Source organism: Marmota marmota, unplaced genomic scaffold, assembly GCF_001458135.2.
Source record: "Marmota marmota marmota unplaced genomic scaffold, marMar, whole genome shotgun sequence".
NCBI classification, from domain to species: Eukaryota; Metazoa; Chordata; class Mammalia; order Rodentia; family Sciuridae; genus Marmota; species Marmota marmota.
The window spans coordinates 302,957-326,018 of NW_026000338.1; the positions used below are offsets into that span (position 1 = coordinate 302,957).

The 23,062-nt window shown below is 33.8% G+C and overlaps 1 protein-coding gene and 1 non-coding gene across 2 annotated transcripts in view; one reads left to right on the plus strand and one right to left on the minus strand.

Annotated features, from left to right (window-relative positions):
- The window catches only part of Atp7a (ATPase copper transporting alpha), a 129,705-nt gene that overhangs the window by 27,763 nt on the left and 78,880 nt on the right, over positions 1–23,062 (minus strand). The window contains exons 4-6 of the mRNA XM_015505870.2: positions 10,914–11,403; positions 9,675–10,406; positions 1,643–1,846 (exon numbers count right to left, since the gene is read on the minus strand). Coding sequence (XP_015361356.1) covers positions 1,643–1,846; positions 9,675–10,406; positions 10,914–11,403 — 1,426 coding nt within the window. The remainder of the gene's footprint in view (positions 1–1,642; positions 1,847–9,674; positions 10,407–10,913; positions 11,404–23,062) is intronic.
- LOC125614524 lies at positions 12,198–12,301 on the plus strand. Its single transcript, XR_007345115.1, has one exon. It is a non-coding gene; the product is annotated as a small nucleolar RNA U13 (small nucleolar RNA).

Sequence of the window (23,062 nt, forward strand, 5' to 3'; positions counted from 1 at the left end):
TTCAGATTTCAAAAATGTTGAAACTTATGTTCAGGGGCTGGAGTTGTAGCTCAATGGCAGAGCGTTCATCTAGCATGTGTGAGGCACTGGGTTTGAGCCTCAGAACCACATAAAAATAGACAAAATAAAGACATTCTGTCCATCTACAACTACAAAAAAATTTAAAAATATAAATTAAAAATATAAATTAAAAAATATAAAAACTCAATCACTTATATAAATTAATTTTTAAAAATTCCTCTAACTATAATTGGAACTCTTTCGATTCTTTTTTTTTTTCTTCTTTTTAGTAGTGGGAATTAAACTCAGAATGAATTTTTTTTAAAAAAGCACCTGCTCTACAACTGAATTTTATTTTCACTGACTCTATTCATTTTTAGAAATATAATGCACACTTAATTGAGTAAATGCTAATGCTACTTAGTTTAAGAAAAGTGAATATAGTGACCCAAGCGAGGTTAGCAATATACCTAATTGGGCTAAGAGGTGATAAAGGGTACAGTATATAGTAAATAGAAGAAAGTACTGAATGAATTTAAAAAGTTTTGTAACTGGTACAGGTATTGCTTGTTTCATAAAAAGCCAATTTCTGAATTGCCCCAAAATATTCAGTTCTCTAACTAAACAGGAACCTTGCTAGCTTCTTTTTGTTCATTTGCTTGGCAACCTCCCTCTTTTTTTAAATAATCAAAATAACTTAAGCGTTTACCACATTCCAGTTTAAAATCATGGGGGGGCTGTAATGAAGGATGCAGACATAACAGAATGCAGATAAAACAGTATTAAACTGAAGATGGCTCTGTATATCATATATTTTGTTGAAATAATGTTTTCACCTTAATACATAGATGTTGTGATTATTACATACACTTGGAGTTATTTACCCAATGATGAGGGTAAGTTTACACTCATCCTTATTTCCTTATCCAACCCTTGTGAATGTATGACTGAGATATTTAGTAGGTTAGGACAACCTAAGTACCAAAACTAAGACAGATCTCATTAAACATAATACATAATCAATATATAATAACTGTAACATCTGAATGGTTAAGAAGAATACTGTTATCCTGAAAGTCTATAAGTATGAATGTATATAATAAGCTAAAACATCTGAGCATGATTGAATAAAAAAATTGTGGTATAGATGTTCTAAAATTTATAACTTAAAATCTGGATACAATATTAAGCAATTTTTGGACAGTTTTACCATAAGCAAAGATCAGATATCAAACTGTTAGAAGAGAACAAATATAATTAAAAAATATATTGTTTTTGATCGACTCCTTGATCCAGGTATGGTAACACTGAAACCCTGATGGATTCTAATTTTCAGTTTTAAGCATAGCTTTAACAGAAAATTTGTTTCTTAAAATCCATTGTAGCCATGATTCATAAAGAAGAGTAATCCTGTATATTTCCTTCTGCTATTTTTTCTGTAATTGTCAATGACATTAAAATGTAACCATGAGGTAAACAAGATAACACTAACAAAAACTGGCTATTAGGACATCAGGGTGGTTCAGCATATCACTGACAGTCTTTATGAAGAATCATAAATGTGGTTACAAAACACATAAGAGAACAAAAGGAAAAGAATTCTAAAATTAGTATACAAAATATCAAGCTTTAAGTGCCTTACCTTCTTCACGCCTTAAATTCCTTTCAATGTTTGCTACACAAGAAGCACAAGTCATGCCAGTAACCTGTATGTAACACTTAGATGAAGTCTTCGCCTCCTCCTTATTATGAACTAGTGTCATTGTCTTATTTAATTCAATAGTTGATGACAAAGGTGGAATTTCTGATGAGGGCTGAGCTATCACTACTAATGGTTCATTTGTATCTAGAAGAAAGGGAAAGATTCTTTTAATTTGTGATATTGATTATTCTCCAACTGCCACCTTGTCACATATTACAATCCACATCCCCAAGCACTGCCAATCCATTTATTTAAAACCAAAAAGGTCCTACAAGTCCTCAGCAAATATGTAGTCTTTACACTTTCCCACCATTAACTTCCAGTTTCGACAGTGCCCAATATACTGTACTGAAAGCTATGCAAATACAGTCTGTCTTTCAGCCAGGTATGGTGGCACATTCCTGTAATTCCAGCAATTTGAGAAACTGAGGCAGGAGATTGTAAATTTGAGGCAGGAATGGGCACCTTAGCAAAATCCTGTTTCAAAAAATATAAAGGGCTGGGAAATGTAACTCAGTGGTAGAGTGCCCCTGGGTTTAATCCCTATCACAAAACGACAACAACAAAACAGTATTTTCAGACTGTGACTGAATCCAGGTAAGTGAAAACATGAAAAGTGAAACCCTGGATAAGGGAAGACTATTAAGTGGAACAAAAAGCAGTTTATAAAACAGCATTGCAATATGATTTCATCTAAAATGTTGCGAGCATATGCATAAGAAAGCATGGAAAGCTATATAACAAATTTAACAGTGACTACTTCTGGAGTGGGGTTAAGGCAGGGATAGAATGAGAGAAGAACAAATTCCCTCTACTGATGCTCCTTATAGTTTGAATTTTTAGCACACATTTAAAATGTCTTTGTGGACAGTATAAGAGGCAAGGAATAAGAAGTAGTCTTTATTTTGCATAAAGGAGTATTCAGAGAATCTCTATATAGAATATTTATAAACCATGGAACAATTGTCATCCCAGAAGCTCCCCTATAGTCTCAGAAAATATGTCCTAGTTTAGCCATTGAGGTATTAATCGCTTCCCAAAAAGGGAAAGATCATTCTAATACATTTCTGCACCTATAAAAATGCCAAAATTTTTCCTCTCCTGTTCATGAAGAGGTGATATGGAAATTTCTACTGACCTATCTAACTTGTTCTTTCTCCCACTTGGACCAAAAAAACCAATGCAATTCTATTTGGGCTAGTGCACAAAAGAACCCTTGCTTGCACAGTTTCCAGGATGTTGAAGAAGAGCATCTTTGGAAGAAACTTTAACAAAAGCCTGATCATTTCCCTAAAGAATAAAGATGCAGATTTCTCATATAAGGGGCTGGGGTAGTGGCTAGTAGTAGAGCGCTCACCCAGCATGTGCAAGGCCCTGGGTTCAATACTCAGCACCACATAAAAATAAATAAATAAATAAAGTTACGGGGTATAATCCATGTATGTATAATATGTCAAAATACACTCTATTGTCATAAATATCTAAAAACATCAAATAAAAAATGCAGATTCTGGTTTTGTACACTGTAGTTGGGACCTGGGATTCTGCATTTCCACCAATCTCCCAGCTGATGGCCATGCGGCCCAATATGGGTACAGCAAAAGACAGTTTCAATAGTAAAGGACCATATTCTCCCCATTCCTAAATTTGTCAATATCTGATCTTTTTACACACACACACACACACACACTTTAGTTATAATTGGATACAATACCTTTATTTTATTTTTTTAATGTGGTGCTGAGGATCGAACCTAGCGCCTCCAACATGCTAGGCGAGTGCTCTACCACTGAGCCACGACCCCAGCCCCAATATCTAATCTTAAGTGAATCACTTTGGAAAACTATTCATTCATATTATAACAGTGTTATTTAGAATACTGAAGGAGAAAATTTACCAAATAGTACCACCCTTTTTGTTTTGTTTTGTTTGTTTACACTACTCAGGATTGAAACCAGGGCCTTATCCATGCTAAGAAAGTACAACTGAGACAGATCCCCAGCCCTTTAAAAAAAATTGAAACAGGCTGGCCTCCAACTTGCGATCTTTCTGTGTCAGCCTCCAGTGTAGCTAGGACTATAGACATGAGCAACTTCACCCAGCTTCACTGTTATCTTAAAGGACTCAAAAAGTAGGCTCCTTCAGCAAAAGGTAATAACTTGGGCTTTTAATAAATCCATTATTCTAATATAGCCAGAAACTTCCTTCATTCTCTCATAATTACTACTGAATCTTAATCATGAACTTAGACAATGAGAAAAAACGGTTTGTCGTGCCCATCACTGTAAGTCTTGTTTCAGAGCCATTTAGCTATTTTAGGTACCAGAGGTAACCTTGAATACCATCTGCAATTTTCACACTCTGGAAGTACAGTATTAAAGTCACAGAGGTGGACCCTTCAGTTACTGAGGCATGACTTCTAAATAAAGAGTCATAAAATTGTGACCTTTAGCCCTGTGAGTGTGGCAATCAAATAACAAAAGCTTCTACCTTTCACAAAGACAGTGAAGTACTAAAAGGTCACAATTAACAAATGGTTGATGTATGTCTGTCTTTTTTGGGTGGTGGTGGAGATTGAACCCAGGGCTTCTGTGCATACTAGCGAATCACTCTCCCAACTGAGCTATATCCCCAGCCCCTGGCTGGCTTGCAATTAGCTTTTCTACAACACTTCTTATGCTTAAATAAATTAAAAGGAAAGTTGTTTTTCCTATACTTGAGGCAATAATTAGAAATGATTAAAAAAATCTGAAGGATTTACAATCCAATACTCAAAAGTGGAAGGGGCTCCGTGTAATGTAACAAATACATAATCTAAAAATGGCTGAAAAACAATGATAAACATCATGTTTGCAATTTACTCTCAAATAGTTCACACACAAAATAATATTCACATATGTATGTGTGTATATACATAAATGTATATCAGAGAATGAGAAAACATAGGTAATGAAATATGAACAACTGGGGATATAAATGAAATTGATAAACAGGATTTCTTTGTACTGTTCTTACAATTTTCTTGTAAGTTTGAAATTATTCAAAAAAAATTACAGCCTGGTGCAGTGGCACATGACTGTAATCCCAGTGATTCAAGAGGCTGACGTGGGAGGATCACAAATTCAAGGCCAGCTTCGGCAACACAGCAAGAACCTGTCTCCAAATAAAAAGGGGCTAAGGATGTAGCTTAGTGGTAAAGCACCCCTGAGTTCAATCCTCAGTACTGAAAACATAAAAGTTATAAAAGGAAGAAACTTAAGAGTATTCTGTGTTCTTTAATTGGTTAATGAAGACTTCACATATTGCATGTCTTTTTACTTTACTAGAATGACAATATTGATGATTGTGATAAAAGGTGTCTCCCATTTTTCTCACAACCTCCTTTAACATTTATGACCCATGCAGGACACAGAAGCAAAAGGCGTTGATCCCTTCATCAGAGTACAAGTCACAGGGGCAGACTCTGAGTAGAGGATTAGCTCTGACACTGATACTCAGAAAATTAAAATGGTTAGCCACAATTCTGGCAGAATCTTGATCTCTGATTGATGTCTAGCAGAACCACAGGTTAAAGTCATTTGATATCAACCTTTAATCCAAATAACATGGGTCACTGTTGTCGCAGCTCTAATTGTTTTAGAGTAACATTCATTGTGCCAGGGTTTTGTTTCATTTTAACCTATCATATCCATTAACGTATTTTTATGAGCCCTAACAGATGCAGGCCATATAACCAGTTTCTGATAATTATTTTTTGAATAATTAATCCATAGGGCCCTTGACAGTAATAGGTTGAAATTTTAAAAAATGTTAAAAGTTACTGAGCATGTAACTAGCTGGACTAGCTGGATCTCTATATGGTATCAGGGACTGAACAAGTACTCTTGAATTCCAATTACTAGTCTGATCAAAATTTCTCCTATTGGGCTAGGGGTCTAGCTCAGTAATAGAGCACTTGCTTATTAGCATGTGTCAGACCCCAGGTTTGAGGAAAAGCATCACCAAAAAAAGAAAGAAAAAAAAGAAATTCTGTTGCTCAAGTCCATCTTTGAAAACACCTAAGGAAATTGGGAAGTTGCAGCTCTGCTCTCATTTGTTATACAAGATATCATAAAATGGTGGCTATTTAAATTATATTATTTAATATTATTATTTTGGGTACCAGGGGTTGAACTCAGGGGCACTAGACCACTGAGCCACATCCCCAGCCCTTTTTTGTATTTTATTCAAAGACAGGGTCTCACTGAGTTGCTTAGCACCTTGCTTTTTGCTGAGGCTGGCTTTGAACTCATGATCCTCCTGCCTTAGCCGCCCGAGCTGCTGGATTATAGGTGTGCGCCACCGTGCCTGGCTAATATATTTTTATTGGATTAAATGAAGATTCTGGACTTTGTGTAAATAAGGCTAATATAAATTCAATTCATTTTATTCATAGAGGTCAACAGAGCACATTATTTAGACCAGTGTTCTCAAACCTTAATGTACATAAGAATTACCTGGAGAGCTCATTAAAATGTAGATTTGGGTTCAATAAGTCAGCAGTGGGCTAGAAAGTCTGTATTTCTAACACCCTGCCAAGTGATGCTGATGTTGCTGATCTGTGAACCACACTTCAAGTTGCAAAAATTTAGACTCAAGTAAATAGGAAAAATTTCCTTTTTGGGGCTAGTCTGAAAGTTTATGGGGCCCTTGCTTAATGTAATGACAAATACCAGATCTGAATGTGAAAAATACTTCAGTTTTATATCATATGTGATATAAATTAATTATATTTGGGTTCCTATGTGTAAGACGCAAATGAATATTATAATATAAGCAACTTGTTTTAATGATACTGATATAAACGAAACTTATTTAGGTGGTATTCATCATCGACAAAATAATACCAAATATATGCCAAAGTATTTTGATTTTATAGAAACTCTGAAAAAAATCCAACATTATGAATTACTGAAATGCAAATCAACATAATTTCAAATTCTGTCATTTTGAAAGTTTTTCAAAACCGTAAGTAGTAAAAATAAAAACACTGTAAATGGTAACAGATAAAATTAAATTTTGCTAAAACTAATTTTAGTCATTTTTATGGCTACCTGATATAGTCTCACTTCCAATATTTCTATCCAATTTAAATTTTCTTTCCAGTTTCATAATTATTCCCTTTTGCAATTATAGATTCCCTAAATGTTTTTCAGTCTTTTGGTACTGAAGGCTCTTTAACTTTTTCTAATAAGGAATTATGTGTCACATTTTTAGAGCACAGTTACATTATTCATAATAGCTAACAGTAGAAACAACTCAAATTTCTATTAACTGATGAATGAAGAAATAAATGTGGTATATATCCATACAGTGGAATATTATGAAGTTCTGATATATCCTACAATATGGATGCACCTTGAAAACATTATGCAAAGTAAAACATTCCAGACACACAAAAGGACAACTATTATATGATCCCATTTATATGAAATGGGGGAAGTGGGAGAGAGGGCAGAAGAAGGGTAGATGGACGTGATCAGCGTATGACATATGCATGTATAAAAACATCAGTGAATCTCACAAATCTGAATAATTAATATGTGTTATTAATATGTTAATATAATAGTGATCGCAAAGAACAGTGGTCACTAAGGGCTGGGGGGAAGGAAAAATGGGGAGTGCTAATGGGTATAGGATTTCTTTGGGGGATGACAAAAATGTACTAAATTATATAATGGTGATGCCTGCAAAACTGTGCATATACTAACAGCAAATTAAGTTTGTACTTTCAAAGGGTGAATTTTATGGTATTATATGAACTACAGGTTGAGTAGCCCTTGTCAGAAATGCTTAGGGTCATTCAACAGATGAATGGATAAAGAAAATGTGGTATATATACACAATGGAATATTACTCAGCCATAAAGAAGAATGAAATTATGGCATTTGCTGGTAAATGGACAGAATTGGAGGATATCATACTAATTGAAATAAGCCAGTCTCCAAAAACCAAAAGCCAATGTTCTCTCTGATATGTAGATGCTAATACACAATAAGGGGAGAGGGAAGAACAGAGGTTCATTGGATTAGACAAAGGGGAATGAACGGAAGGGAGGATGGGAATAAGAAAGACAGTAGAATAAATCAGACATAACTTTCCTATGCTCAATATATGGACACATGACCAGTGTAACTGCACATCATGTTTAACCACAAGAATGAGATCCTAATTAGAATACATTATACTCCATATATGTACATTATATCAAAATACATTCTACTGTCATGTACAACTAAAAAAAAACAACAACAAAAATAAATGCTTGAGGTCAGAAGTGTTTTGGATTCTTGAACATTTGCTTAAATGCAATGAAATATATAGGGGATGGGACCCAAATCAAAACATGAAATTCATTTGTGTTTTGTATACATCTTATCTGCAAATCTTGAAAATAATTTTAAAAAATATTTTTGGTCTGCCTATGTTTAGACAGCAACCCATCACATGTGGTGAAGTGTGGAATTTTCCACTTAATGGCATCATGTTGGCACTCAAAAAGTTTTGAATTTGGGGGCTGGGGCTATAGCTCAGTGGCAAAGCACTTGCCTAGCATTTGTGAGGCATGGGGTTCGATCCTTAGCACTACATAAAAAAACTAAACAAATAAAGGCATGCTGTCCATTTACAACTATTAATTTTTTTAAAAGTTATGAATTTTGCAGCATTTTGATTTTCTGGAGCATTTTGAATTCTGGATTTTCAGATTAGGGATATTCACTATGTACATGTCAACTTCTAAATGTGAGAATTATATAATTTCTACCATTTGTCATCAATATGAAAATTAAGAATGCTTTTTATTCCTCAGGATCCTCTCCCACTGACACTTATGTACCATAATAATCTAGGCATGTGTTTACTAAAAGCTTTGCTTCAGTCTGAGTGAGCATAAAAAGGGATTATTGCTATTTGATATCTTTCATTCTAATCAGAATAGCAAAGGTTAATGACATTGTCTGGAAAACATTTGTATTTGTTTTAGTCATTAAGGCAAGAAATTTCATTAAGTCAATTCTTTAGTTTAATTCAAGGCCAGGTTCAATTCTGGTTCAAAACAACAAGTTCACATAGGCAAATTCCACTGGATATATGTTTTTGTTTCCAGTTAAAAAGTAAGAGCTATCGGGAAATATGAAAAATTTGAAACAGGTCTGGAATCAGTTTAATTTGGATGTCTAAATTTAAAGTCACAGTTTAAATCTTATTATTTATTTCTACCATTTCTTTTTAAAATAACATTTGGCTCCCCCATTATATAAATACATACATACATCATTGATGTAAAAAAATGTATAATACACAGGAAAGCACAATGAAAACAACAACAAAAAAAAGTCATTCTTATCCTACCAATCAAAGAAAACCACAATTTGGTGGGAACAGGGACTGAAATATAGCAGGTCAGATTCCATGCATGTATGATTTTATTGGGATGAACCCAGCTACTATGTATGATGCTCGTTAAATAAATAAATAAAAGATAACCACTATTAAAATTTTGGTCCATGTCCTGCGGAATTTTATTCATTTTTATTCATTACAGAAATGAATTCATATACATTTATTTATAATTTTGATTGCAGTACACATGTGGAATTTTAGCTTTTTTTTTTTCATTTAGCAAAATAGCTCAGACATTTTCCTATAGTATTACTTATCTTTAATACCATCATTTTTTATGGCTTCACAGCATTTCATCACATGGTTATACCATGATTTACTTATTGTTTATAGTTTTTCAAATACTATAAATAATTATTCAAACATCCTTAGGCATCTTTGTATGTGCTGCTGGCTACCTCCCTAGGACTTGTTAGTAAAAAGTGGAATTTCAGTGCCTATAAATCATTTCTCATTGCTCAAAGCCAAATGAAGTGGCAAAATAAAAATAAAAGAACATTAGGGAAGTCAAAGAAAAAGTGATAGTTACCTGATAGGGCGGCATCAAATCCCATGTCTTCTATTGCTTCTCTCAAGGTTTCTGGAGAGGTTAGTAGAGGGTCATACTCAACAGTTCCATTGCTATTTGCAAGGGAGACTCGTATGGATTTTACACCTGCCTTTTTTGATATTACACCTTCAATAGACTGTACACAAGAATTACAAGTCATACCATCAATGTGTATCACAGTTTCTTGAGTCAGAGGCTGGCTAACTATGTTCAAAGGCATCTTTTGAAGAGATGAGCTGGAGGGAGAGGTGGAGGTACTCTCAACTTCACTTGCAATCCTAACTCTATATTGCCCTGGTGAAACAGCTTCTATTGCTTTTCTCAGCATTTCTGGAGTGACTGAGCTTGCATTGTACTTTACAACAGCAGACCTATTCTCTAAAGAAACTACTATGCTGTTTACATATTGGAGTGTAGATAAAGCACTTTCAATATTTGACACACATGATTTACAATGCATGCCATCTATGATGAAAGTGGCTGTTGTATCATTGGTATATGATGATGATGGACTTCTTTGCTGTGATCCTTCTGGAGATTTCACTGGTGTGTTCTTTAGACGTTCTACATCAATAGCTCCCAATTTAAGGTACTTGGGCTGTTTTTTGATGTATGCTGGAAAGCCTGCAGCTTCGATCTGCTTCTTTATTTCCTCTACTGTGATAAGATGAGGTTGGTAAACAACAGTGGCTTCTTGGTTGTCTAGGGAAACTAGTTAATAAAAAGAAACATGAATATTATTTAAGTCAGTTATTCCTGCACCCCTTCAGAATCAATAATTATTCCTCTCTCATTCTTCTCAACATCTGTTCTTAAAATAATTTTGTTCTTTTCATAAAATGTGATTGACATGAAGTGGAAAGAAATAAAAGATATCATCACTGTTGCTATGGTCTCTACGTTTCTATAAACCTGCATAGAAATATATTAAAGAGTCCCCCAGGCATGTTGTGGTAAGAACCCTGAACTCCAGGAATCGCTACCCCCGCTGCCCTTTCTGCCAAACTAAAGTTCAAAACTCTCATAACCTTTAATTATAATTATTAACTTTACTGACATTAATGCTGGGAATATGCTATGCCTCAAACTTCAACGAAGTGGTAAGCATTCTAGTCCCATGGATTCAAAACCCATGCTTGGGAAGAAAGCAAAAAGTTAAAAGATCAAACCCGAAAACTAAGCTTTATAAAACAAGCAAAATCATATTGGAACTATTACCTTTAATTCGCTGAATACCTTGCAGTTTCCCAATTTTTCCTTCAATAGTGCTAGTGCATGAATGGCAGGTCATTCCTTCCACTTTCATCTTCAACATGACTTCCCCTGCTGGAGCCATACTGTGGTCTTCATAAGTTCCTGTTTTTTTCTCTACAGTTCCAATATCTAAACTGAGGTCTGGAACCAGCTCTATTATCTGATTGGCATTCACTATAGAAGGAATGATTGTCACTACTGCAGTTCTTTGCTGAGGGGAAATTTTAATGTCTGTCACACCCTTGGTCTTGAGCAATGTGCTTTGGATATGGTCCCATGGTGGAGCCAGTGAAGCAGTAACAGTCAAAAACACAGTATCGGTTAAAACTGGAAGAGGGTTAGGATTATGGAGAATAGCATCAAAGCCCATGTCATCGATAGCTTCCTGTAGGGTCTTTGGAGTCTGCAGTTTAGGGTCATAAATAATCGTCGCATTTTTCTCTTCCAGTGAAACCTTTTGGAAGGAAATTTCAGAAGTCAGTTTAATTAAGTGATAGGACATTGGGTTTTATTTATTTATTTGGTTCTAGAGATTGAACCCAGGGGCACTCAACCATAGATTCACATCCCCAGCCCTTTTTACTTATTTATTTTATTTTTTGTTTTGAGACAGGGGTTTGCTAAGTTGCTGAGGCTGACCTTGAACTTGTGATCCTTCTGCCTTAGCCTCCCAAGTTGCTGGGACTATAGGCATGTGCCCCAGTGTCTGGCTCACATGACAGAGGATCTTAAAAATGTCAATAATTATTATCACATTCAAGAAGAATAAAATAACTCAATCTAATTGGAGTAAATAATAATAAATAATTTATTATTTTTCATTATACTATTCTCATTGGAAAGGAACATAAAATGTCTTGTCTATTTAAAAGAAAGGTAAAGCCTACGTGACTATGGTACCAGTCAACTATCTGAAATATGTACATGGACAAATACACCCTAGAATTTCACAACACAGCACAAACTACCCTTTCCTACCATCTCCTTTCATGACTATTCCAATACTTCACAGTCTACTAATTCAAAAGGTTATATGGGAAGCAGGATTAGCTATAGAAAATAAAAAGATAACATGAATTTTGCTCATATAAAATGTTCAATTAAGATAACTGTTGGCAAGAAAAGACACTAACCTGCCAGTTTATGAGTGAAGGTAATATTTATAGTTTTTTGTAGCATATACTCCTATTACTCTTAAGTCACTACAGCATAGTATTAATTTTGTTCAAAACCAGAACACTTTTATTGATTCTTTTATGGTTCATAAACATGATGATTGGGTTTTCACATTTAAGTGTAAGATATGCCTCACTCAATCCTTGTTATGACACTAGCACATTTTCTGACAGAAAAAGGAACTTTTGGTGTTTTGCCTGATTAGATTATAAAACAATGGTTGTATTAGTTAAAATATTTTTAGTTGTAGATGGACATAATTCCTTTATTTGTTTTTTATATAGTGCTGAGGATCAAATCCAGTGCCTCACACATGCTAGGCAAGCGCTCTACCACTGAGCTACAACCCCAGCCCCCAATGGTTGTATTCTTAAAGCTCAGTTACAGCATATAATTTAACTACTGTCATGACTGCATCTCTTTGGCTAACATATTACAAAGATTTATGATGAACACACACATTCACAAATACTGGGTTAAGAGAATATTTTAATTCCAACTATAATTCTCTACTACTTATTAGCCAACCACCCTCTATTAGTTCCACCATCTAAAAAATGAGAAAATATGCCCTGTGTTCTTATAGGGTTTTTTTTATAGTGATCATATAAGTAAATAGATAGGAAAATTCTTTGTAGCAGCAACAAGTTATATAAAAGTAAGCCACTAATTATTATCAAGAACTTATTGTAGGTGCCTGGAAATGGGATTCTCAGGATACAAAGTGAACATGGCATAATCATAAGGAGCAATACTGGCATAGAGACTCTAGAAAAAATGGACACTCATTCATCCCTAGGAACAGAGGTGAGGGAAGATAATATCTGAGCATTAAAGGACAAACAGGAATCAGCAAGGATGTATGAGGCAAGGAAATGTAGACAACTGGAAGCACAAGAGTAGTGAGAGATGAGAAGCTGGGGAAATAGACAACTGCTCCATTATGGGGTCTCACATAACAATATTGTTTTGTAATTTATCTTTTAGTAAGTGGGGAGGCATGGATAAGTTAAGCAGGGAAATGACATGATTAGATTTGCACTACAGAGAAGAGTCATTTCAGAGGCTGTATGGAATATGACAAGGTGGGGTGGAGTAATAAAGGAGGAAGGAAGATCAAAGAGGAGGCTACTACAATTACAACAGTGGTGCAATAGATTCTGAATTACAACATGCACACTGGAGTAAAGAGAACAGAGGCAGTTCCAAGATACATTTAGTACAGCAGGGCCTAACTAATCAGATGCAGAGGGTAAGGAATGACTAGGATGATTCATAAATTCCTGGCTTGGGCCAGTGGATAGATGGTAATGCCATTAAATAATATTAGAAAGAGAGGAAGAAAAAAAGAAGAAGTAAAGAGGTAAAAGTAGAGAAAAAGGAGAGGTAATGAATATAGTTCTAGACCTATCGATTTTGAGATAGCAGTACAATATTCATGTTCAAAAGGTATCTAAAATATAGGTATTACTATTTTTATTAATTTAGAGTGAAAGCTTTGTTTCACACAACAAAAACAACTCAAAATAAAGCTAAATATAATTCAGAGTGGGAAATATCATATTAAACTCTCTACAATAATTATATAATTAAAATTTTCACTTATTTTCATGGACTTCATTCTTTATTTCTTCCTTTAGCTTGATAACCAATGACTATGTATTTGACGAAAATTGAAATTGCTTATGGCATGGAAAGTTTCTATCACTCAGATAATTCTAGTTGGTTAGCTTGTTCTTGTTATAGAAGAGATCACTATCACAAATGATCCAAAACAGAACTGGGATTTATATTGGATTTGGATTACATTATGTAATTTTCCATGAGAAAATTCAGAACAGTAAACCACATATAGTTGAGACACAGATTTGAAAAAGATACAATATTATGTGCAATATTATGACAATCACTATCACATGGAAGCTTCTGTGTCTCTGTGTTTTCAAAGAGATCCTCTTTTAAACTTTAATCTCACTCCTCTGAGATCAATGATTTTCTTATTTAAAAAAAATGACTAGGGGTGCTGGGGATGTGGCATGTGAGACCCTTGGTTCCATCTCATCCATGCAAAAGAAAAAAAAAAAGACTTTATGACTGGGGGTATAGCTCAGTGGTAGAATGTTTACCTAGCAAATGCAAGGCCTTGGGTTCCATCCCTGCAACATGGAAAAAAAGAAGAAAGTGACATTCAATAATGTAGACATGATAACTAAAGGGGAAGTTGGATCAGTGGTTTTCAGGGGCTAAGGGTGGGGGCCAAGTATCACAACAGAGTTTTTAGGGGTGATGAGACTGTGCTATCCTGGTGGTATGAATCTATACATGTATTACATTCACAAAACTAAAAAAAATTCAAAGAACTCTATACCAAAAAAGTTAATACTACTGGATGATAATTTTTGAAAACAAAACAAAAAAAATGAAAAATTCAGTTCCTCAGCTGCACCAGCCACATCCTAAGTGTTCAATGGTCAACATGACTCAATGTAGCTAGTGGCTGCCATATTTGATAGAGCATATGAAGAACATTACCATCAGTATGGAACATTCTTGGACAGTACTATTTTAGGTACTACTACATTTTTTCTGATAAAGTGACAATGTAAAGAATTATTTTCCCTTTAGGTTTGAATATATTATGTCTGGTATCAAGACTGGTTTTGAGCTAAATTCTCCCCTTAACAATATCATTTTACTAACATACACAATGAGAAATTTGTCTGATTTTAAGAGCAAAAATAATTTCACCACTGGATGATTTGCTATACTTTGTATTGCCTTAGCCCATATTTTATTCATAAAAGATATAATGAGACTATGTATAATATACTATACCAAAAGGTTATATTACCCTGTGCTATTTATGCTGCAGAAGGGGAACACACTTCCTTAGTTATTAACTTCCTACTTCTTTCAGCTGGCCATCTATACTCAATGTTCCCCTTTAGGGTAATAGCACTTAACTTTCCCTCTGAATATTAATATCAAAAAAACTTTTCAAACCTAAGTTTTCAAAGTAAAGTGAATCTTATTTCGTTTTAAGAAGAAATTTTCATAGTAGCTGATAATTTTACAATACAGTTTGGGGTGCCAAATCCTTGAGCAGGAAGCTAAATGGCATTTATCTTGTCAACAAATATTTGAATGCCTATTATAGTGCCTGGCCCTGTGCTAGCCTCCTCCAAGTCCTCACATTGTTTCAGAGTTTCAAAAGTTTCTTTTTCTCAGAATCCTTCATTAGAAACCAATACTATTATTTTTATTTTCAGAGAAACTATTTCCCATTAGTTCCTATTAGTTCCTCTGGAAAGTAAACAACAGCATACAACTATGAACATAGGAGGTACTTAAGATGAAGGACTTTTCAGTATTTGGGTAAAGACAGTAGTGGGAGAGGGAAAAAGAAAATAAACCAAATTCTGTATAATCTGTAGCATTTATAGCTTTATAACAGTAGAGAGGGTGCTGACAGAAGTTGTAAAGGATCCATTATTTTAATGTTTGTGGTGTTCTGTGTCTCCTGAAATGTCAAAGGTGAAATTCAGGCACAGTATACTTTTTGAATACAATTTCTGCATAATTTGCATAATACATAAAGGCTGCATCTTATATTCTTAGGCAATATGAAAGCTAAAAGCTTGGACAAATCAACCCTACTTCTGAGGGCTTCTACTTCCTGACAGACTGGCCAATATTCCTTTTAAGCTCTAACATTCTATAAAAGCTAAAAACTGTTGTTAATATCTCTTCTTGGGTTTTGTCATTAGTACATTTTACTCTTTTGCATTCTTCCTCATTTGATAATGAAAGGTGCCAGTCTGAATGTGTCCCACAAAATTCATGTTGAAACCCTAACCCCCCAGGAGGGGTTTTGGGAGGTGAGGAGGTCATGAAGCAGAGCCCTCATAATTAGGATGAATTATCAAAGAGGTACCAGAGAGCTCACATAGATGGTTCTACCATATGAAGATACAGGAAGAAGACACCTTTAAGGACCAGAAGTCAGCCCTTGCCAGATAGTGAATTTGCTGTTGCATGGATTTTAGAATTATAAGAAATAAATTTTTATTGTTTATAAGCCACCCAGTTTATTCTATTTTGTTATAGCAAGTAAAGAGACTAAGACAATGGCGATCCAATTCTGTATGTATAAAAAGCTAGGAAACTGAAGAAACTGCCCAGAAAACCCAGCAAGAAAATGAAACAGCTAGGATTCAAATGCAAACATAAGTAACTCCAAAATCCATGCTCTTTCAATCTATAAATGATTAGGTTAGATGATGGCCAATCTCTTTTTTTTTTAATACATTTAAAATTTTATTCGAAATAGATGAGTAGACATACAAACAATATGAAAAAGCAAGAAAACAAACTATCCAAAACAAAATAGATCTTAGACCTAAAGGTAAAAATTTATGAGAATATAGGCTGGTAAATCACAATGATGTCCAATTTCTTGAAAAACTAAAATCATGTGCCTGTGATTTGAACAATGTATGTTTTACAAATAAAAAATAAACCTGAATAGCATTAAATATTTCTAGCGTTTGAACCAAATTTTACTTCAGTTAATTATTCCCCTCTATATTTCTTTGCTTCTCCCATGCTAATGTAAATTAGAAATTACTTAGAGAACAAATTAATTTGGGTTTTTAGCAAAATTGAAAATCAGGACATTTTAATATTTCCCCATTTTTAAGTCATTTTGGGAAAGGTTCTTGGCTAATGTTTTAGCACAGTAAAATTTCTTTTTATCTTCTAGGAACCAATTTATATATCAGGTTAACAAGCTACTCAGTGTAGGAATCTCAGAAGATTTGAAGCCCACTTTCTTTCATGTTCATCTAATGATTCAACACAGAGGTGATCAAAGTTTTTTATGGTTGGAAAGATTCTGCCATTTTACACATACAGAAATTGAAGTCAGAAAAGTGAAGTGATTCAACCATTATCCTGAATTTCTAATATGTTTATATCACTCATGTATTTTTGAATCAAGTAAAAACTAATTACAATAAATAAGAGTCCTATTATATATATATATGGTTACAATACAAATTACATTATTGTTTATTGAAAAAGAATACATGTACATTAATAGAGTAACACTCTGCTTTGGTGCTTCAATATAGTATACTAAAAATTAAAATATCATAAGAGGATGCCATTCAGCTCTATTAACATTTTGGGGGGGTACCAGAGCTGCAGTTCATTGATAAAGAGTTCATGCTTAGCATATGTGAGGCCATGGGTCCAAGCCTCAGCACCAAAAGATAAAATTATCCTTTTGACCAATCTAAGTAAAGGTTAGCCTTAAAATTATGAAATCATTTTATGAATTGGCAAAAGACAATTGTTAGAAACTAAGACAATAGTTCAAAATTGATCTAAAATTTCAAGAAAATCGAATGTTTGAAGATGAGAGATGTATACATTTTAGTTTTTAAGTTGTAACATTGTTTTTCATAAACTAGGCTTCCTGTAAATTGAGTGCTTTTCAATTTTCACTTTTAATACATTTTCATTTGCTTCAGAAATTATACAATATATGATTATTCATTATAAAAAATTAAATACAACAGTATAAAAAGGAAATAGTGAAAGTCCCCTTCACACCATTTCTCCACTGCTAGGTTTTATCTTGGATTTATTTGACATTTCTTTGATATTTGGAATAGAGTGCAGAAGCCTAAGCCTTTGTGAAAAGCTGATTCTACATTTTAATGGATGTGTGATTATTATCTGCTACTTTATAATAATCAAAATGCCTATATTACCCTAATATAGAGTAAGTAAAAGAACATTAATCTGAAGAACAAAATGTTGAATACACTATCATTTGCTATAGAAAATTTTAAAAATCTCAAACAAATAAAAATATCAGATGGGTTCTTTATATATTGATATGGAACAATATCTAAAATGTATTTACTAAGTGAAAAAAGCAAGGTGCAGAATGATATGTACAGTATGCTTCAATTTTTATAAAGAATATATATATATATATATATATATATATATATACACACACACACATATATTTGGTAGATATACATATATACATAATTTTATATTTATTGTCTTTCTGGAAGAATACACACATATATAGGCTAACTTGTTTCCTATGGGAGTAGGATTTTAATCTATGCATGTGTTACTTTTACAATAATAAAAAATTAGTTAATTTTAAGGGGAGCTAGGAATGTATTTATTGATTCATAGAAGAAATTTAGTACTGATAGCATCTAGGTAGTCATTTTTCCATATTTTATTGGTGCATGATAATTATACATAAAGTGGGATTCATTTTATGTACACAATACAACAATATAATTTGGTCAAAGCCATTCTTTTCCCTTAGATAGTCATTTTTTTCTGTAGTCCTAAGTATTGAACCCAGGGGCACTCTACCACTGAGCTACACCCCCAGCCTTTTTAAAATTTTTGTTTTGAGACAGGGTCTCACTAATTTTCTGAAGCTTGCCTTGACCTTGTGATCCTCCTGCCTCAGCCTCCTGAGTCACTGTGATTATAAGCATGCACCACTGAGCCTGTCTAGGTGGTCATTTTTATAAAAGATAGTCTATATAAAGAGAACAGGTACCAGTGTTTATCGGAGTAAATGTTAAAAGCACTCAAAAAGTTAGCGTTATAAGTTTCAGGGACAAAGTAATTTGTTAATAAGACATTAACCTTTGGAATCATTCAGTACTTATATCTAATTAAATTTGTTTTTACATTTTTACTTCACAAAGGCCAAACGATCCCAGAGAAAGAACTTCACATTATCTGCCCATTTTATTTTTCCTTTGAACAGACTGCTGGGGTGATTAAATTAAACTTCAGTTTAATCCCTTTAAAGTCTACTCTTAACATTGGCAGGAAAAACAAGACTATTATATTCATTTAATGTATAATTTAAGATACAATTCCCAAAGTGTATTCACATGATAAACCTGCAAAGAGAAATTAATCATATTCTTTCTGTTCATTCAAAAATTAGAGACGTCTAATTCAGTGGACTAGACACAGAGGAATAAAGGGAAGGGAGGAGGGACAGGAATAAGAAAGACAGTGGAAAGAATCTGACATAACTTTCCTAAGTACATATATGAATATACCACAGTGAATCTCCACATCCTGTACAATCACAAGATTGGGATCCTAATTAGAATGATATACTCCATGTTTGTATAAATATGTCAAAATATACTTTGCTGTCATGTATAACTAAACAGAACACATTTTTAAAGGGGAAAAAAAGAGACTTCTTGACTATTCATGCTCCTTGAATTGTTAAAACTTTAATCTTTTCCACTGTTGCATTTTTCAATAAAACAATCATACTTGATTGAATAATCACAATTGTATTACTTCAATCCAAACACTACCATGAACTTTGTTTTTAAATATTTTTTTTAGTTGTAGATGGACCTTTATTTTATGTATTTATATGCAGTGCTGAGGATGGAACCCAGGACCTCACACATGCTAGGCAAGTGCTCCACCACTGAGCCACAACCCCAGCCCCCAAGAGCTCCTTTTGGGGGGCTTGGGATACTAGAAATTGAACCTAGAGTGCTTTATTACAGGCATGCGCCACTGTGCCCAGCTTACCAAGAGCTCCGATTTAGTTAAAACACTGCTATCCTGAAATCTGGTTTCTAAATTGACTGCACATAATTTTAATTGTAACTTTGAAAATTATGACAGAAATTTTAAACCTTAATATTCTTTAAAAAGTGGGTAATGTTTATGTATCATCATGTTGACCTACTTTCTGAATATAAATTATATTTGGACAAGGACAATTTGCTCTATGGTGCCTAGAAAGAGGCAAATCCACATTTTATGGCCTCTAAAACTCAAATAACAATAAATAACTTTATAAAATATTTATTTTATATCCAAATAAAATAACCATATAGGATTATAAATAATATTCTATATAAAAGTAAGTATACTGAATATATAATAAAAATCACACTACAAATTTGTTAAATCATAATATCATAAACATCCATAAAAAACATTTTTATTAATAATGTCTGATACACCTCTTTTTTTCCTACACATCTGGCTGTACATTGTTTCATGCTTCCTTTGACAATGACTTGATAAAAACATTTTCTGTACAGAGAAGACAGATAATTCGGTCTTTCCTCTAAATAGAATGTTGTTTTTGTTTGCTCTGCAGCACTGGGGATGGGAAACTTTACCCAAGAACTACATCCCCATCTCTAAAATGTTTTTGATTAGCAATAGTTTAGAAAATTTCCTTTCAACATTAAAATTCATCACTATTCACAAAAACTGTTAAGTTTTTAGAGCTATTCTCAAATTTGGGATAACTACTGAGTTTCTTTCCTATATAACTATAAGATTTCAGGGCATTTCAAGCTTACTAATGCAGTTTCTAATCTTATGTAGTCTTTCCGTTGATAGCATTAATTTACCAGTTTTACACTGAGCCCTATACCTTCATGTCACAACTCTGTTGGTGCCTCCGATGATGGGGGTTTTGGAAGTCATTCCTATACCAGAATTCCTAGCAAAAATCTTCACCATATACAGAAGTAACCAAGACTCACACCTAGCTAAAGAGTTCACTAACCCCAAACTAAAAATATCTCCAACTTAACCTCCTCTGAGATCCCCAAAATACTCATGGCCACTCCAACACAAAGGGGAAGCTCTAAGAGGGATTAAAGTGGAAATGAACAGGGTTTTTTAAAGACTGTGGTTAAAATATTTTACTTTTATAAATAGTACAAAAATATGTGACCATATGAACACATTGCTAAAACTCCTTCCAGGGTTGTAGAAGGAGGTCAATGCAAAGGAGAGGCTCTGAAACATAAGCTTCACTAACTTCACAATAAATCTGTCCCTGGGCTTAGAAGACTTAACACTTAGTAAAATATTTTCTAAAGGAAGAAAAAAAGAACAGTCAAAAATATATCCTATTGGGGCTGGGGATGTGGCTCAAGCGGTAGCACGCTCGCCTGGCATGCGTGCGGCCCGGGTTCGATCCTCAACACCACATACAAACAAAGATGTTGTGTCCACTGAAAACTAAAATAAATAAATAAATATTTAAAAAATATATATATATCCTATTTTAAAAGGGTTTTTGACAGATGGAGGGCAGGAAGAGCTGAAAAAAACAGAAGTATCTTTCTTCGTATGTTTAGCAATCAAATTGTGAATGTGCCCTGGAAAGTATAGGCTTGAGTATCTGTCACTGGGATTTGTGTAAATCATTACTGGTAACACAGACTGCTTTCACATTACCTCACTGCTATTCTTCCTTTACAATTGAATCAAAATTCAATTGCATTTGTCTGACCTTAAACAGATCTTTTTAGGCAGTGGTGAATTCTGGGAAGATGCAGTGGCAATAGTAGTCTTAGATATGAGTGGGGTGTGAGTAGGCTGTTTTGGGAAATAACAATGTACTTGCAAATATCAAAATGGAATCTAGCCTTATAGTTATATATGAACATGTCAGCACAAACAAATAATCACCCCAAATAGTTTGCCAGTCATGGAGTTGGGGATTTCAGAAAATACATTAGTTGTCTGTGGAGAGTAAGTACCAAATCACTTGAAGAACAATTATGTGAACTAGCTTCCAGATGGTTAAAATAGTTTTACTACAATTAGCACAAACACTACTATATAATTAGTAAGCTTCAGCCTCTCTTCCGGCCTCCAGTACCAGCCCCACCTTAAATCAAGTGGACGAGGTTTAATTGGTTTCATTTGAGGAAAAATCAAATACATATGTCATATACATTACTCACTGAAATTAAACAACTCATTTTTAAAGTCTTAAGACTGAAGTTTGCAGAGCTCCTTTTGTTATCCTCTTTCCTAATCAACAAACTGTAAGATATTTAACTAATTTTTGCACAGTTATGATTAGTGAAAAATGTTACAAATGTTTTTATAAATTTGAATATTATAAACTCATTTGAGAAAACTGCAGAACAGTAAAAAAAAATAAATAAGTACCTGTAACCTCCCATCTTTTCCAACTTGGCTCTCTCTCCAAAGAAAATTAAAGGCAACTGTAGCCTCGTTTGGACTGTAGAGGAACAAAAGTAATGCAGGAGCCTCTAACATTGGAGTTATGCCAAGGTAGAGAGTGAATACAAATTAAAATCTACTTTTGGAGCATGTGAAAATGGAAAATTCATATTCAAGTATTCACATGGATGCCTCAGAGACAGAAAACTTAGGAGAAGGCATATTATACTATGTAAATAAAGCTTTTCTTCTTTTTTTTTTGTTTTTTAGTTTTTCAAAGTTTTTAGACTTTTTAAAGTTTTATTGATTTTATTTTTTTAATACATGACAGTGGAATGCATTACAATTCTTATTACACATATATACCACAATTTTTCATATCTGTTTATATATAAAGTATGTTGACACCCAGTTCAAGTCTTTATACATGTACTTTGGATAATGATGTCCATCACATTCCACCATCCTTGCTAATCCCCTGCCCCCTCCTTTTCCCTCCCACTCCTCTAAATAAAGCTTTTCTAACCACAAACATCAATACAGTGTTAACTAATCAGAGTATATAGTCAACAAGTAAGAAATACTGCTTTTCCCCCAAATAGCTGCCCATATATTAGTTAGTATCACATTTTACATAACTCTCAAACTAAGGAAATGTATCAATCTTCATAAAGAATCATGATGTGCCAATTAGTTGATTTTTTTGTAATGAAAACAAGGCAAACTGAAGTCAATCTACTCAAGAACTTATGAGAAGTTAGACAAGAATATTATAGAGACAAGAAAGTATGAATCCTGTATTTCATTGAGAAGCCACAACCACTTTGAAATTGAATAGGTAAAAATTGATGTTTAGATTAATGATAATTATAAAATCAGAGCTCCCATAAATACCTGATTTGGAT